The sequence below is a fragment of the Echeneis naucrates genome, chromosome 11 (genome assembly GCF_900963305.1).
Source record: "Echeneis naucrates chromosome 11, fEcheNa1.1, whole genome shotgun sequence".
NCBI classification, from domain to species: domain Eukaryota; kingdom Metazoa; phylum Chordata; class Actinopteri; order Carangiformes; family Echeneidae; genus Echeneis; species Echeneis naucrates.
In genome coordinates, this window is record NC_042521.1 from 4,810,809 (window position 1) to 4,829,042 (window position 18,234).

Genomic DNA, 18,234 nt, shown 5'->3' on the forward strand with positions numbered 1-18,234 from the left:
CGAAAAACGATGCAAAGCAGACATGATGTAATTTGTGTGAAGGAGAAAAAGAGAAGGAGAGGGAGAGCGATAGAGAGAGAGGACGACCATTGTAGCTGAGAGTGAGCCGGCTTTGCTTGCTCATTGTTGTTTATTCGTGTGAATGAATGCGTCTGTGTGAGAAGAGACAGACAAAGAGGATGAGTGCTTTTCAACTGAGGCTGGATTAAGGCCTTTATGAGTGTTTAATCTCAGAGCATCCCAACCTGTAACCACGCCGTGTGATACAGGTAATACCTGCTTTGTAGCCCCACACGGTCGATGTTACCCGCCGTTCTTGATTACATTTATGAGGTGATGTCTTTGCTTCGCGCCAATGTAAAGAGGACGTTATTGGCACTGGGACTGCAAGCCCATGAAGTCTGCTTCATTGCTTTTCTTATCAGAAAAGTAATTTTTCTGTTTATTTTGACCATTAAAATAGAAAAAAATCAGAAACAAATGGGCCTCCACTGTGGTTACATGCAAAACGTGTCTCTGCTGTATCACTGTTGAAGCTAGGATTAAGGAACTCATTGACATTCACAAAAACACAGACAATTTGACCTTTGACCCTGTGCCATCACTCGATTATTTTATCCCATGAGATATTTGTGTTTAAATCTACCATCATAATGAGTGCATACATTGCATGAGGTTACAGTGACCTTGAACATTGATCTTTAACCTTCTCCACGCCAATGAACTCATCTTAGAAACCGAGAGAATGATGTGATAGACAGTCAAACTGAAGGGAGGCATTTCTGAGCTTTTTGCAGCGCAAGCTAATCCTAAACAGGTGTACGGTTTCTTCTTACATCACAGGGGGAAACAATTGTCGGGTTTGTCTGCGAAGATTCCTCCTCGTCCAGGTGGCGGTTAATCTATTGATCAGGACTGAGAAAGGCTTTTGGACGAGAACCAGGGCGTTCAAGAGTCTAACGCGAACACGTTCCTTTAGCGTGGCGCTTACGGATCATTTCTGGGTTATATGGTGATATAAATTCAAGGAGAAATATAGTCTGAATCAATCGGCGTGTGTAATGTCTTATTCACGTTACCTGCAGCAGTAATCGCTCATCTCCTTCAATGACGGCCTGGTTCCACTGTATGATGTCAGAAAATGGCAGCTCCCAGCCATTACTCAGCAACACCGGGATACACGCCGCCTGGACGGAAACACACACACGTTAACACGTATATAAGAATGTAGAGGCAGCGATAATGACAAACCAACTGATACCACGCAGAACAATCCCTGTGCAGAACTTGAGCTCCGAGCAGCTGCAGTTTGACTCCGAGTTCAGCTCCTCTTTGGCAGCGAACGGCATAACATGACACACTACAGCTGCATGGATATAATACAAGCTGTATGAGTTCAGTCCCAGCTGCTTGGCACTGTGATATCACCAGCTGAGCAGATAATATGATCAATGCTCCTGTGTGTAAATGTATGTGCAGCTGGGTGTGTGTGTTTAAGATCCCCATAGGGCAGCTGGAATGAGTTTTGTCCTATCTCTTCTTTCCCAGGAAGCCTTGGAGATTTTGTAAAATACAGTAAATCGCATACATGCCAAACGCAGATGTGTCCGACGGGGCCGCGTGCACGGGAAGCAGGTAAAGTGAAGGAAAAGAGCGAGGGAAGCAGGGATGGGAGGAGAGTATGCAGGAACCAGTCGATGCGCGGAGACACCGAGCTTAATTGAAGTTGATTTTTGATGTTGCCTTATCCCCTCGTTCTCTGACAGGTTTTTGATGTTGTTCCACTTTCTTGCTCTCTGAGCCCTCCTTTGGTCTTCCCGCTCTCTGCACGTCTACAGGGTTCTGCCTCTGTACTTCTTTTTTTTTTTTTTACACTTCTCCGATGCACTCTCATTCCATCCAAGCTCTTTTCCTCTCTCTACTCAGTGTGGTCTGGACTCTGGACTGTTGATAGGTCTGGGTGTTATCTCTCCCCCCACCACCACTTTTTTTTTTTTTTCTTTTTTTTTTTTTTCTAATTAAACCACTCGAGAACAGCAACAGCAGCCAAATTGGTGGAGATCAAACGTTCTCTCCGGCCCAACGGGAGCTTCCACGCTCCTGCATTTCATCTGAGAACAGACCCGCTGAAGGACACTCCGGCAAATTGGAGCCCTTGTATTTGTGTGTGTGTTCCTGTCGGCCACAGGTTACAACAAGGTCACACGAAGGCTCCCATAGTGATAATCCAAGTCCTCTAAATTTGAAATGTAGCTGGAGGGCTGGCTGAGTCTTCTTCCCGAGAGAGAGGAGGAACTATGAGGGTGAGTTTCGAATATTTCAAGCACCCCACTGCCTGGAGGAAGGGTAACATGAAAGCCAGTGTGCTGTATAGTTGTTTCTTGTTTGTTTGCATTGGGAGCTGAAGAAGGGGAGGTTTGGGGCGACTGTGTAAGTGGAGCAGTGGGCAAATGTGCGTGTGTGTTGTGTGTATATTGGAAAGTTGGCAGTAGGTTTGCCAACACACCAGTAATTGCCAGTTCTTTTGTGGCCTTGGCTGGCATTGAAGAAGAAGAAGAGGAAGGGAAAAAAATAAAACTTGCACAACTGAAATTTTTTAAAAGCAGCTTGAATGGAAAAGAGGGCGGGAGGAAGAGAGAGGGAGGGAAAAAAGGACAAAAAAAGAGGAGACAGGAGGCCAAAGGGACCATGACTGCAGCCGGCTGCCAAGCCAAGTGGGTTGTGTGTGGAACTGTCCATTCAGCAGACATCAGCGGTGGGGCAGGCTGCCACTCCTATGGATGCTTCCGGACCATTCATGCACACACACACACACAAACCCCGAGAGCAGTGCTGCCAGGGAACAGTGTAGCAGCCAGAGAGTTCAGTGTTCGGCAGATCTAAAAACAGCCACTACTGCTTCCTGCACTGGTGTGAGACTGTCGACTTGGGTGGTACAGAGAGAGAGAGAGAGAGAGTCAGAGTCAGTCAGCAACCAGTCAGTGTTGTTGACCGGTTTAAACTCTTCACTCATTCCTCTGCCAGCGGTTCATTCATTGTTTGTCCACTTGAGCACAAATGAGCGATTCCACTGGTTTGTGTGTGTGTGTGTGCACGCCTCCCTGTGCGTGAATGGACCCATTTTAGCTTAAAAGGCCTAGCAAATAGCAAATAAAGCCTTTATGGTTAGACTTGTACTCATCACAACACAATGGTCGAGGGTAAGCACTTGCAGATGTGACCATTAAGGTGTCAATGATCAGAGGACTACATAAACATCGGCTCGGGAACATAAACATTCTGCATCCTGTGCATTTCCATGTTAAACTGTATATGAGCCAGAGCTCATTCATCCGGGATGGTATCCTGTAAAAGTGTCATTTGGCTACTCTAAGCATTGTTTAGAGGGAAATTCTGGAGCTAATGTCTGGATGACTGTTGTGTTGGCATGTTGCGTTTTATTGTTTGTAACATCTGGATTTAAGTGGCAGCCGATGTCTATGAGTAAGGGAACTTTAAACTCGTGATGAGTCAAATGGATGTTGATTATTTGATGAAATAAATTAAACTTCAGGAATATACTTGCATCAGGTATTTGGGAATAAATACATAAATGAAGTATATAATATGCTAAACAAATACAACATTACATGGACCTACACAGAATTTTTTTTCTTTGAATTTCTTAATTTAAAATCAATTCATTAATTTTGCAGTTAAATGTGCTGGCTGGGCAGGGAGCAGCACTTGAATTTGATTGCAGTAACAGATGGGTGTGTGTAGGGATTGTGTGCTTTATACACAATCTGGCAACGTGGTTACAAAACAATTGTTCACAATAAAGGTCGAAGGCCGTGCAAATTACAGGAGTTTCTTCTGGGACAAACAGGACATTACATTGAAATACCAGAGACTCTTGGGGGGGAAAAAATGTTGGCGGGTCTGATGAAAACACTTGGCCTGATAACTTCAATGTTAAATTCAGAATTGCTCCAGTTTTACTGCTGCTGCCATCTGGAACGTAAGCAAAACTATCGGACAACTGTAATCAGACTCTGACTCTCACGATCTAAAGGTGGGTTGTCCAATCCTGATTGTTGCCTGGAAATACAGACAAAATAAATCCAGCTGTCAGCTGAAAAGCACTTCAGCAGGATATTTCGTATTCACGTGGCATCCCACCCACCGCTCATAATAAAAATTTGTTTGGGAAAATAGTGTTTTAATATTCAGGGAATGCAGGTGGAGAGGATGATAATATGGCCATTGAGACTTCAATGATTGATATTGTTGATGCTACATAACCTACAGATAATCTAAATTTACCTGCAGCGACTCCAGGAAGCGGAAGGAGCCCAGGCGTCGCCCTCGAGGCACCAAACAGAAGGTGGAGTTGTGGAGGAGCTCCTGGTAATCAAATCTATCAAAAGAAGAGCAGTTAGAGTACATTAATAAACTCCATATGTGGATGTGTTCAGTCCATTTTCATCTTAGAGAGGCAATTTTTTTATTTGCATTAAATGTCTTTCTACTCTGGTTTATCACCTGAGTCTTGCAAAGCTTGAGACAAAAAAAGTGACACCAAGAGAAGATAACTGCCACATATGAGTCCAGGGAGAGCGTTTTTCTGCTCCTACAGTGAAGTCTAACAATCGGTGCAAGAAGTGCTGCGTGGATGGATTTTTAAAACATGTAACCTGATGTGACTTTGAATATATTGAGGTTTTTTTTTTTATTTTTTTATTATTATTCAGCTCTGAAAACGTCGCCACAAGAGTACAGCCGTTATTGACTGAAATAACCAAATGATGGCAGAGAAATCTAATAATCTGCCTGCCAGTGTGGCAGCACACGCTCCCCCTGATATATGATATTCAACATCTGTCACACATAAAACAAGATTTTTGCAGCTTTTCATTTCTGATGTTTAGTCATAATGGCTCAGATTACGAGTCATAAATCTAACCCCCCCCCCCCCCCCCCCACACACAGACAGGTTGGCACCACTACAGATAGCTACTGTGTGTTGGAAAATATATCCATCACTGAGCTCATAAATAAATACACCCTAATCTCTGCTCTGTATTGATTTGTGTTGTGGACACGATGGCCTGAACTTGTGCCAGAGTAAGAAATTTTGAGCGCGTTACTCCCACTGGCTGCTGCTCTACATCAACCGGCGAGCTCCTCCGCTTCATGCTCATATTTCATGCTTGTGCTTTGTGAAAAGAAAAAAGAAAAAAAAAAAAGAAAGAAAGGAAGAAAGAAAGAGAGAGACAGCCCGATGGAAACGTCTGCATCAATGCTCTCCTTCATCCGCCGAGTGGATCGGCAACGGACGAGCGGCGTAACGGTCTCACGGTGAAGAGTCGACGGATTAGGAAACAAACTGACTCTTATGGGAGAGTTCAATTTTCCCCCTCAGTCTGCTCCTCCTCATCTCATCACTCACTCCACCCCGCCTCCACTTTGAGGTTTTATTCCACTCAAACTTTCCTTCATCCAGTTTTCTGCTTGTTTATTTCTAAGAAGGAGCATCAGTGTGAAAAATGCCTGCCATTAATCTTCCCAGTGGCTTTAGTCATTTTATTTAACCCCTCCACGAGTGACGAGGTGCAGGCCTCCTGGGTGAGCAAACTGGAATTTCATTGCTGATGCTGGCATCAATTGCTTCTGATACACACACACTCATGCGTGCACAAACACTGGCATCAAATTTACTGAAAGGCAGCCTTGTTTGGTGTCCCCCCTCTCCCATAACCGTCACACCTGTTGATAGAGCTGTGCCGTTCATATACACTTGTGTGTGGCTGTGTGACGGATGTTTGTGTAGCAGAGGTCTCCGGCGGAGCGCTGATGTACATTTGAGATGAATCTGCAAGCGTCACGGCGGTTAGAGAGTTACACAATGCATTTTCTGAGGGACTTTGTGTTCAAATCTCGCTCTGAGCCAGGGATTTAGGTAAACACACGTGTTTAGCTATGTATGAGTAAATGAAAATGTAGATTGCATGTGTAAATACGTGGCAATCTTGTGTATTTGTGCGTTAGTGAGCAAATGAAAGTGTAACAGAGTGTGTGTGGCTTTCAAAAGTAAATGTATTTGCTTTTTCCAGACTAAATTTATTATACTTGGAAATCGTGTTGAGATTACATTAATGCATTCCCAGTTGTGTGAGTGTGTGTGTGTGTGTGCGTGCTTGCGTGTGAAACAGAGAGACCCCTTGTGTGTTATAAACGTGTTGAGACTGAGCTGTCTAGTCTGACCCACTTCTTTCTCTGTGCCTGCTGTTTGTGTGTGTCTGTGCATGCGCATTTGTGTGCGTCTTTGATAATGCATTACTGCAAGTAGGCTTGCGCATGAAGTGGTGTGTGTTTGTGTGTAAGAGTTTGTTTGAAAATCCAGCAGTGTGGTTGTCCAGTCTGCCTGCTGCTCTTTAATGAGGGAATGTACTAAAATGCAGAGAACAAGTAAATCATTTAACAGCACTTTGTTTGTAACAACAAACGACCAGACCCGCTGTGTCGCTCCTCCGCTCGCTTCCTCCTCCCTTTGTCTCAGCATTTTTGCTGTGAGTGTGCAGCTTTTTGTTTGTTTGCCCACTGGAAAAAGAAAATTGCAGTGTAGGTTTTGTGTACACTCAGATGTATCGTACATTACTATCCATTAGATAATCCTCGATCTGTGTGTTTAAAGGCTGGCTCATAAACATCTGAGGCCATTCATCAGTTTATTAATTAGCAGATTAGAAGAAATTTGGAACCAGTGATGATTTTGATCAGATCACTATGAGGGGATCATCTTAGGCTTTTTTTCGGCTGTATTCTATAGGATACAGATCTACAGGATAAAAAAATTCCTAAAATAATCGACAAAAATAATAATAATAATAATAAAAAAAAAACAACACTGATATCTGTATTTTTTATTTTACTAATTTTTTCCCCATGCAGACTGTTTTGGTTGAATTTTTCCGAATTTTCAATATTTTTCTGCGTTTGTTCAGTTATTTAAAACCAACCGTGAAGAGCATCCTTCCCCAACCACAACAGCTCAGGGAGAAGTCACTGAGAAGAAGACGCCACATGTCGGAGTAAGCTGGAGAGAAGATAGGCCCGTGTGTGTCTCACTGATGGAAGCTCATATAAAACCCATCAATCCTGCTCATTAACTTAGCCTCTTGTGACCTGAGATCTGAGAGCTACGCAGCTCCACATTCAGCTGCGTTGTGGTTTGCAAGCTTCTATCATCTCCAGTGAGTGAGTAAAGAAATGTTATTTGAGTGAATCAGCTCTTGAAGTAGTTCTTCTTACAGTCTATACAGAAAAACAACCCCCCCCCCCCGTGTGTGCCTGTGATTGGTTGTGTTATGGGGGGAGGGGCCGGCTCGATAACAATGACTCACTGTGTATTCATGTGTGTGTAATTGCTTGTATGTCATTTCGTATTGTGCGTGACAGGTACTGTAACACACCAGACTGCCAGCATGTTAATGTGGGTAAGCATGCATACAGTATGTGCGACATAAACACTTGGGCCTGCACTTACACTGGAATACAAAGGGGGTTCAAACGGCTTGTGCGATTGTTATCTGGCAGGCCTCATTGTGAATGAGCTGAAATCTGCGTGCAGATGTGGATTACATTAGATTACATGTCAGTGTTGATATACGGGTAGATTATTGTAGTGTCAGTGTCCACATTTGGAGGAATGTCCTGAATTTACGGGCTACAAATGCAACGAAGGATGCAAAATGACGTATGGAGGGCTGCAAACTAAGAAATATTCTGTGTTACTTTCATTTACATTGTGAAAATGCAAACAAATTTAATTTACAATCGTATAAAAGGCAGCATATTGTTCCACTGAAAGCCGCAATACTCACTGTATTCATATCAGCGCTGTTTCCGAGGACGATGTGTGTATGAAAGGGGTCACAATTAATTATCGTCCGACTGCCGCTCCCCACCACTTCATGGGCCCGTCTGAGCTACTTCAGCTCCAACTTTCATGCCCCCCCGGCATCAGTGACATTTTCTCGACACACCAGGCAGATATATGGAGCAAAAGAAACTCTATTAAGCCCACTGTACTCTAAATTCGCTACGAGCCGGTGAACACAGTGGAGCATTTAGCAGCTAAATGTAGCATAGCAACACAGAGCCATTTTCAACGCTGTGAGTGGCCAAACGAGAAGTAAATACATATTTAAGATAATGGATCCAGCAGATATTTGCTTGTACTAAACAAAAGAGTTGAATAATAGACTTAATTGAGTAATTGCATGAGCACTGATGTGTATAGTCTGCAGAAACACGGTGTGCTGTATGTTCAGATACTCGACGCCTGACTACATTTTCATCCCATTTGTATACTCATTATTGCACATTGTGCGTTTGTGCTTTTCTGCTGAAAGACTCTGATTGTGTGTGTGTGGCAGCATGTGAGATGTGCATGTGTGTGTTTGTGTCGGCGCACGACACCTCACACCTTTTTCCAATCTCCCAATCTCCCCACCAGGACAGACGTAGTTAAATATTAAAGATCCAATATGGAGCCAATCAATTTCAAGGGATAAGAGAAGAAAATTGTGTAGTCACAGCAAACATGCACACACACACACACACACACACACACAGATTTAGGTCTGATGTCTTCACACTCCTATCATTTCTCATAAATTTGTCTCAGATAACCACAGACTCAAAGTGAGACATAAATAGAGACACAGGCCAAAGATCCAGTGTCACACACACACACACACACACACACACACACACACACAAAATTCACAGCGGGCTTTCTCTCTCTATGTCAAAGCATTGGACTCAGTGTGATACCACTATCATCCAAGCTGTGTTTTTCTGAGATGGCAACACTCTGAGTTGCTGACAGTTTGTGCCTGTGCGTTAATGTGTGTGTGTGTGTGTGTGTGTGTGTGTGTGTGTGTGTGTTTTCCGTTGTCTGATAAGCAAATCTGCTTCTCCTCAGCATCATCCTCACTCCCTCTCCCTCTCCCTCTCTCTCTCTCTCTCTCTCTCTCTCTCTCCCCCCCTTATACGGATCAGCCTCGTCCGCCCTGACTTGTTTCTCTTTCTTCTCGTCCTCCATTTTGTCTGAGCCTGATTTTATGCTTTACTTTAATAAACACATCTGCCATTTGCTCAGCTCCTTCCCCATTCCCCCCTCATGCACACTCAACATTGACTATTTAATGAATATTGACTGAGCGTAAGTGGAGAGGTGAGGGATGGAGGGAGGCGGGTGGAACGGAGGCTCCTTGATTGACAGCAGCTTCTGGTCAGTTGATCTCCTGTCTGCTTCCTGTAAAGGTCAGGTGTCAATAGAGCCCGAATGTGTTCTGGGTGTGTGTTTGTGTGCGTTCCCGCGTTTGAAAACCGAGTGTGTGGTTGACCAGGGTTATGGATTAGCTGCCACAGCGCTAACAGGCTACCGTCAATACTTCTCATTGCCATGTACATCTCAGTGAGCACAAAACGACCACAATGACTGTCTTGATAATGTCAACACGCATACATGCACAAACACACACCCGACATTAAAGTCAAAGCACTAAAGCGAGACACACACACGTTGCCGTTCCATCGCTGTAGCTATAAAATACAAAGCACCAGTTTTGTGTATCGTCTTCTTTCATTTATTTGCGCATTGTGTATTCTCCCACCTCCAAATCCTCATTATGAGCTAAGCTTGCAGCGTTGTTTGTTTTAACAACAATTTAATATTCATGTATGGTTGTTAAAGTTAGATCAGTGCAGCACAGCCTTTTTTTTTTTTTTTTACGTCTGTTTGTTGTTAATGGTGAATTCCTCGACTTAAATGAAGCCAATATGGGAATTCATTAAAAAATAAAAGAAGTGAAAAGGTGGCCTTCATTAGATAATAAATAAGACATTCTATATAAATGAAATTCAAGATTAATTAGACTTGTTTGGGACATTTTAAAGGTCCCATAATTCCCTTTAAGGCCTTTCATTTGAAGCTTTGATTCTGTGTGTTTGTGATTTTGAGTATCAAAAAAAAACAAAACAAAAAAAACATCAGCTTTGTTCGCTTCCTCTCCAGACTTGTATCAGCAACAGGCCGTTGAGCCAATAGGAAGAGTCTCCTCTAGTGGGGTGAGCGTTCAAATAAAAATAAATAATATTTAAAGAAAACACACAGGGGGGCCAAATCCTACACTTCAGTGCTGAATACAGCGACAGATTTGCTGTTTACATCTAAAATTGATAGAGATCCTGAGTCTGAATATGGACCGTGAGAATTTCTGTGAACACTGATAATTTTCTTTGTATGAATAATCACAAGACAACATAGAAGTCTCACTTTATAAATGATGTGGACTATAAAGTAGATGTGGGTTCTTTCAGGCTAAAAGCAGAAATGCTTTCAAATGAAAAAAAGAGCCGTACTTTGCCAGTACTGTAATACTGCCCATCTCCTGTATCATAGTGAGGTACGACAGGCATAAAGTCTCCATGCTTCCACTTTGGCTCCACAAAGAAAGAATGGTACAAATCCGAAGCCAATGCATGTGTCAGTGGACTAACTGTTGGAGAGCGTCGCAGTTTGGAGAAAGAATATTTGAAAGCAGAAAAACGACGAGGCAGTCAAAGATGGAGGGAGGACAAATGCCACACGCAAAAAAAAAAAAAAAAAAAGGTGGGGAGGGGGGAGGCGTACAGCAGATGAAGAGAAATGTGTACGCAGCCAGCTGCTCCAGCCTCTAGGACTCAGGAGGAAGGGAGGGCTGGAGGAGTAAAAGTCACAAAACTACAGCTGTCTGCAGGCAATGGGTCAGGACCGCAGTAACAACCTACATAAATATGGCACCCAACGAATGAATCACGATTCGGACGACTAAGTCCTTCCCTCAATTGAGAAATGTGAAGAAGTAATTAAAAAGGTTGGAATTTTTTAAAATGGGAAAATCAGATGTGGGGAGACAGACGGACTGAGAGGCAGGAAGCCGAAGACAGTTCAGGTTTCAGTGTGCACAGGAATGAGTGCTTCAAGTATCCGCTTACGTTAAAGCGAGAGAGGGAGCGCGATCACGCTCATCCTGGTGCGCGGGACAACGTCTCACAGAGGGGGCAAAGCTCATAATCTTACGTTTTTCCTCTTCCTCATCCCTTCTTTATTTACCCCGCCCCGCCTCGTTTCATTAGTGAAAAAAGGAATCATATCAGGAATTGACTCAGCATAATCTCCGCGGTACGGAAAAAGATGGACGGGTGTTAGCGTGTAAGTGAGACATGATTCGACAAGAGAAAGCAAAAGATAAGGTGTATTCAGATGTTAAATCCGATCCTGCAGCTGCTGTATGCACACGTAAGAAACACACACACACACACACATCCAGACCAAGCCTCACTGCCTGTCATGGTAGCAGATGGACAGATAAGCCATCTCCTTCTTATTCCTTCACTTACTTGCACTTCATCACCTTGATGGAACTTTCACAGAACCTGAAATGCAACAGCAGCATCAATACAATTGTGAAAACTAGATTGAAATTTAGTTCTAGAAAGAGATATTTTCCCATAAAAGCGTGTCAAACTGAAAATGGAGCACTATTCACGCGGCATTTGCAATAAATTTTAAAACAAACTTCAGAGAAATCAGCATGAGAGCGTTGTAGCCTGGCTTTCGCAGCCAGTGTGAGATTCAGGAAATGCTGAACGGCTTCATCACATCTTGAATTGGATCTAGTGTGCCTGAACTACGAAATGGAATTTCTATTTAGGGAGAGATCCAGCGGAGATTTCAAAAGAGCTTATCAAGAGGAGGCAACACAAGAAACCAGAGTAAGACATTTCACTCTGATCGTCTGCAATTCAATGACTTCTATATAGCCGTCCTTACTCACTAATTGATCCATCGTTGGCTCATCATGTGAGACGGCAGAAATCTGTGGGTGACTTTTGGTTGCTTAGAGGTTGATCAGAAGAGTCGGCCGATGCATTAGTGAACACTATTGGCTTATATGTTTGCATGCTGCTGATAAATGCCTCATAAGGGGACTTAAAGTAAAGTGTCAGAGGAGGGAAGACGGATTTTTATTAAGTCCTTTTAAAAAGGTTTTCCTTACTTTGATTATTTTTAAGTTAGTCATGAATATTTCATAATATGGAGAAATACTGGTTTTACAAGCTTTATGTCCCAGCTCTTAACATAATTTATTGAAAAGTAATTGACAGCCACAATTCACATCAAATCTTTAAATAAATATGAGGGATTCTAAAATGGGGTGGTACAAAAACGTTTGGCCAGCATTCAAATTTGGCTTGTATGCCCGTCACCGTTTTGGTGTTTCGAGACAGGCGGTGCTGCTTGAAGTCCTCAATTTTTATTCATTTGTGCGCCTTTGCCTTCCTCTCCTCTCTCTCTCTCTGCCCTCTTATCAAGCCCTGGCCAAAACACAAACACACACACACACACACCTACGGCTTCAGAGCAGCGTTTCAGTTATTAGTCATCCAGTGGGGGTTCTAACTTCTGCCACCTCTCTCAGGCTCTCCCAGACAAAAAAAAAAAAAAAAAAAGGACAAGACAGTTATTTCTGATGCCGCCGGTGGAGTCGGCCTCGCTGTATCAAAAGCCACCATTCCTCCGTGTCGCTTCACTATCTGGCAGCAGACTCACTAATGGATTTTCTGCCACGCAGCTTTGTCTTCCTCAGTTACCAAGAGTCATTATTGTTGAAGGCTCGAGTGCTGAGCTAAAAGGATCCCCCCCCCTTTTGTTCTGTCTTTGCATTAGGATGCAATTGTTATTCTCTCTGTGACACTGTACCGAGAGTGTCACTGTTTACTCAGGAGTGACAATCAAATTAAATAAGAAATCTGTTTATGCTTTCCTTTTTGTAACCAGCTTTCAAATGCCAAGTCCGTACGTACAAAGCTCTTTGACCTTTTTATTCTCAAGACACGCTACATAACATTTTCTACCGCGCATATCTCTTAATGAGGGAACCATACATCATTCATTTGGCTTTCCACGGGCTGACATGAATGCAGCATGCCTTCCTCGCCTCTCTGGTGTTGCATTAATCAGTCGACGGCATAATTTACGCTAAAATCAACTCACATTTTCAACTTCGAAATAACATAAATTATATCGACAGCCTGGCAGACAATGCAAACAACAACAACAACAACAACAACAGACTCACCAGATACCTGTTACCAGGGGAGCAACTCTTCCTCAGCCATAATGAACTTGAAAATTTTTTTCTCAGGTTTTATCAGTCAGATCAGCAGGCTTTGCTATCATTTTAAAGTAAGACTCCCAGTGGGGGTGAGATGAATCCCAGGGGCTACAGAGTGATTAGGAAGACAGAGAAGCCACCCCAAAGAGTGCTTTCTCTTTTACAAAATACGTTTTAATTTTAACGTGCTGTTTTTCATGCGGTACTTAAAGTCAAATGAATGAACACAGAACATAAATTCAGCTTCACTATTCATCCACACATATTGCACTGCACTGCAACTTATATTCTCCCCTTCAGCCTGTCTTGTTCATTTTGCATATTTTTACATTCTGGCTTATTCCACCATTTTAAATCTAGTTCAGTGTCTTTTTTATATTCCCTTAGGTTTTTGTTATATATCTTGCCTTAAAGCCGTTTGTGCCTTTGAATGGTGTTGTGTTATGCAGAATAGTGACATTTAAGTAAACCTGCCTTTCCTTCAGAAAAGTTTCTTGCCACATCACATTTTTCTCCCTACTAACTCAGACATTGCTCAGTATGACACCATCTTGAATAAAAGAAATACACTCCCGTAATGTGTGCGAGTTTTATGTTGTCAGTACCAATTTAAATGTGTTTATTTTATCATTGTTGCTCTGTCAGTACTAGATCTTTGTTTCTTGTTGCTATTCAGGTCAAAGACAGGGAGCCACTGATCTAAAAGACCAGCTGTTAGGGAATTAATTGGCTCTTCTATCTTTGAACCTCTGATGCTATACTGTTTTTTTTTGTTTTTTTTTGGTATATGCAAATCTTTGCTGTTGCTGCATTTAAGATTTTATATTCCTGCATTCCTGCCATATCCTCTAGTTATTATCACTGTTGACATTACTGAGGTCCTGAACTCTGGTAGATCCACCCCGTATCCAGACCAGCCCGCTTATGTCCTATCTGTTGTTGTTTCTGGACTCTGCATGCATACCCATCATGTGCACAAATACTCTGACCGCAGAGAACCCTGTCATTATGTACAATCTGTCTTCTGCTGAGTGTGTTATGGTTGGTTACTTTTAATACCACTCTGCATACGCACTCACAGTCCAGCTCTTTGCCTCTTTGTCTTTATCTTTCTTCACTCCCTGTCTCTCGTTAATTACTCAAACGGGAAAACTAAGCTCTCTAATCTGAACGTACATGACCCCACCATCAGCTGATCCCTTAACACGGTTACTGATACCAATCCTGCACTCTCTCACACACACATACACACACACACACGTAGAGAGCAGCACTCAAACAGATAGATGCCTGTAAATATCTAAAATACAAATGACAGGAGGATTTAAATTCTGAATCATGAAGGGGAAGAAGAATAAAGGTGCAGGAAAGTGCATTTCTTAACTTTCAAGTCTAGTGAAGGAAGAACTATGTCACTATTTTCTCCTGTTTTTTTCTTCAAAATAAAGTGAACAGTCTGTTAAAACTAAACTGGCGAGATAGGAAAAGCTTTTTATTTTTACCTCAAATTTGTCCTGCACTCATTTAATAACAGAATTGTGGTTTATGCAGATTAAGGCTACATTAAATACCGTATTTCAAGTAGTTCCAGCTCGGGCTTATCAAAATGCTTTTCACTAAATCTATTTAAGGTAGCTTTAATTTTACATAAATCCTCGTTTTTTCATGTTTAGCTGAAAACTATTGAATAGAGAGCAGCAGAAAAAAATGCAGGTTTTTAGCAAAAAGCCCCTGAAAACTGAGTACAAAAAGACAGCAGATTAAAATGTGGGTACTTAGGCCTTATCTCTACAAGCCCACGCATCCGCACAAATACACTTTTCCTTGGGTATTAACACAGTGGTCAGGAACACGTTGTAGCCCGTGATAGGGTGTGACAAACTTCATCGTATGCGGTTGTTATTTATATATAGAAATGGGAGCACAGCTGTCTGTGCTAAAAGCACAGCAGTACAGGAGCATGGCTGTAAAATCAGTGGCCCGCTTCCCTCTGCAGGACAAGATGACGAGGAGGAAGGCTGGAAAAGGAGATCTCAACATAGCTGCTGAGAGAACTCCAGACTTGGGAGAGGGATGGAGGAAAGGTGCAATTTAAGGACAGAAACTGGTTTAATTTCATTTGGTTGAAGATTAGACACAATGTACAAGATCAAAGCAAAAAGAGGAACAAAAAAGTGAAATACAACTCGAATCTTCATCAACTGTTTTTGGCACCGCTGGGAAACGATCCCCAGACAGTACTGCGAGACCAACTCGCGCTGATGCGCTGGGAAAATCCTCTATCTCATCGACTCATTCTGGCAAACTGCAGCTCTGTTGGTCAAAAATTCACTCATTCATTTATCTTCTACCGATTATCCATTTCTGGGTCTCGGGGGGTGCTGGATCCAATCCCAGCTCACTCTGGGCGAGGGCGGGGTCACAGGGCCAACAACCACTCACACTCACACTCAGACCTACAGACAGTTTAGAGTCTTTAGACGTGATGTCTTTAGACGGTGGGAGGAAACACACACAGGCACGGGGAGAACATGCAAACTCACTTTCAACCTCTATGCCGCCGCGCAAAAAAGCTTAACCTTTCCAGTAAAATAACATCTGTGAAGAGTGCTGCATCATAACGCCACGCGCCGTGCTTGGTTTTAGCTTCAAAAACATCAGTCTGGCATTATGGAAAGACTTGAGGAGAAAACTGATATTGCAGCACTAAAGGTACAATAAATATGGAGCTAAAGCAATCGGTAGCTTACCTTAGCACTTTACACTTATATTTATGTGGACAGAGGGTTAGGGTTAGGGTTAGTTCATTAGTGAGCTTCAGGGATGCTGGACACGTCTTTGTGCAAAGCTAACAGGCTGCAGCTACTTTATATATTCAACTCTTTAAAGGAGTGTTAAAATCTGCCAGTGGCGCAAATTTTTCATCCGTTCTTCAATAAAAAGTCAGTAGATTTAGCAGAAACGAGTGTCGGTATATTGAAAGAAGACAGACTAAAGGAAATGCCTTCACCAGAGTAAGAAAAATTAGACAGGAATATTGAAACACATTTGCATAGTAAACAGGCTGAATTTGTTTATGCTTTGTATTTTTCCTTGTTTGAAGAAAATAAGACTTAATGGCAGATAGAGCAGACTGTGTGATTTCTGCGTCTCGGTGGGGAAAGGTGAGGAAGTTCAGGAGAGGAGGGGGCACATGAGGACAGGAACGGAGAGAGAAGACATACTGGGGCAGAAAATAATACAGCATGCACTCTTTGCAGGAGAGGATGGAAAGAACGAAGGAAAAGCTCAGTCTGCCCACCTCCCCCGGTGTGCAGAAGGTGTCTGCTGCAAGTCTAGCGTGACTGATCCGAAATCAGGTTTTCTGCCTATAAATATAGACTTTGACGCTTCCACTTCTCCTGTTTTTCACACCGTGCGAGTGCGTGGGCCACAACCCCGCTTTCATTTTCCATTACGGGCCCGATACTTTATCCGATGTGCCCGTCGCGGAGGGAGGGAGGGAGGTCAGATGACAGAGGATCCCCCGAAACACACAGAAAATGAGAGTCTTTCATTACTGTGGTTCATACGTAATGATTCTGAGAGGGAAGGAAAGATAGGCATAAGCTGGAAGCAGGAGCATTGAACACGCGTCAAGACGGTCTTTTGGGTGAGACGAGAGAGGAATTATTTATAGTGAATTTACACATCAATGACAGTTTTTTCCCCCATGTGATTTGTGTGCTGCATGCTGAAAATAAAATGTGTTGGGAGCTTGTAAAAATGGTAAGAAACGCTGCACTTGTGAGGCTTGCATATGCATTTCATGAGAGCGAGGAAGAGAAAAACGGTTTGTGTTCATGTCATGCCATTGTGTGCCTTTAATTGTTTAGCCGCGGGAACGTGGCAACAAATGTTCTGTTTGTTTCCTGCCAGCCTGAGATGCAGCAGACTTTGGTCCTGCTGATGAGACAAGCCAACTGCCAGCTCACCGGGAAGTCTATTAACAACGAAACAAAACGCATCACACAGACGCACACGCTACGACATCCACATATAGCGACACAGAGACGCGGACGCCGCCAAATTCCATCAGCTGCACCACCTATAGTCCTTTAAAGCAAACAGACAACAACAGGCATCAGCGACAATAGAGCTGCTTTTGAGAACGCGGTCATTAAAGCTATTTTAGCTCCAAACAAATACAGCCACATATAGACAGGCAGCTGTACTAACAGTGATGGTTGAAACGCCCATACAGTACACAGGTGGGGCCACAATAGGTATGGCTCCCTTTGAAGGGAGCTTTTGGAGACTATGGCATCATTTGTGTGTCTGTCATTATATAGATGTTTAAAATAAACTTTTTATACCCTCACAAATCCCCAAATAGCTTGTCCGTTAACATTAAAGCCGTGACACAGCGTCCGCCCCACCCTAAAGTTCACATGTGATGTCGAAACTCGAGCTCAAAAGTTTCCAGGCTAAACACCTCTCCCACTTATTTTCTACCTTAATGGATGATGCCACGAGAGTCGAACTGTGGCTCTGTAAAAATAGAGAATGAATCTGGTTTTTGGACGTCAAATGGCACCGACTTTAGGTTTTACAATGAAACATAAAACAGGGCGGCTGGTTGGTTTATGGAGCCATCTCTAAATACAGCCTCTATTCATCAAGTCTGTCCATTTATCATAAAGCTTCATGGTCAAATATGTGGGATTGACTCTCAGATGGCATGTCTAAAACTTATGGTTGAGTATCTGTCGTCACGTGGGTGTCCTGGAAATGAGGAACTTTTTCTTCTACAGCCTGAAAGTAAAACAATTAGTTTCGTACTGGTATCCAAATCCAGGCCCCAAAAACGTTTAAAGCTGCACCGATCAATATTTCTAGATTAATGACATCTTAAAAAGCTATCTGTAATGCAAGGGGTGGTTGGCTCTTCGAAATAAAGCTCACACAGAATCACCTTCAGGCTCTGTGGTTAAACACGGCTCACTGGACCTTTAAATTCAATTTTTACGTTATATGGCTCTCA

The 18,234-nt window shown here is 42.8% G+C and overlaps 1 protein-coding gene across 1 annotated transcript in view; it reads right to left on the bottom strand.

The window, feature by feature from the left end:
* ext1c (exostoses (multiple) 1c) overlaps nt 1-18,234 on the bottom strand; it is a 71,636-nt gene that overhangs the window by 7,348 nt on the left and 46,054 nt on the right. The window contains exons 3-4 of the mRNA XM_029514106.1: nt 4,306-4,399; nt 1,080-1,187 (exon numbers count right to left, since the gene is read on the bottom strand). Coding sequence (XP_029369966.1) covers nt 1,080-1,187; nt 4,306-4,399 — 202 coding nt within the window. The remainder of the gene's footprint in view (nt 1-1,079; nt 1,188-4,305; nt 4,400-18,234) is intronic.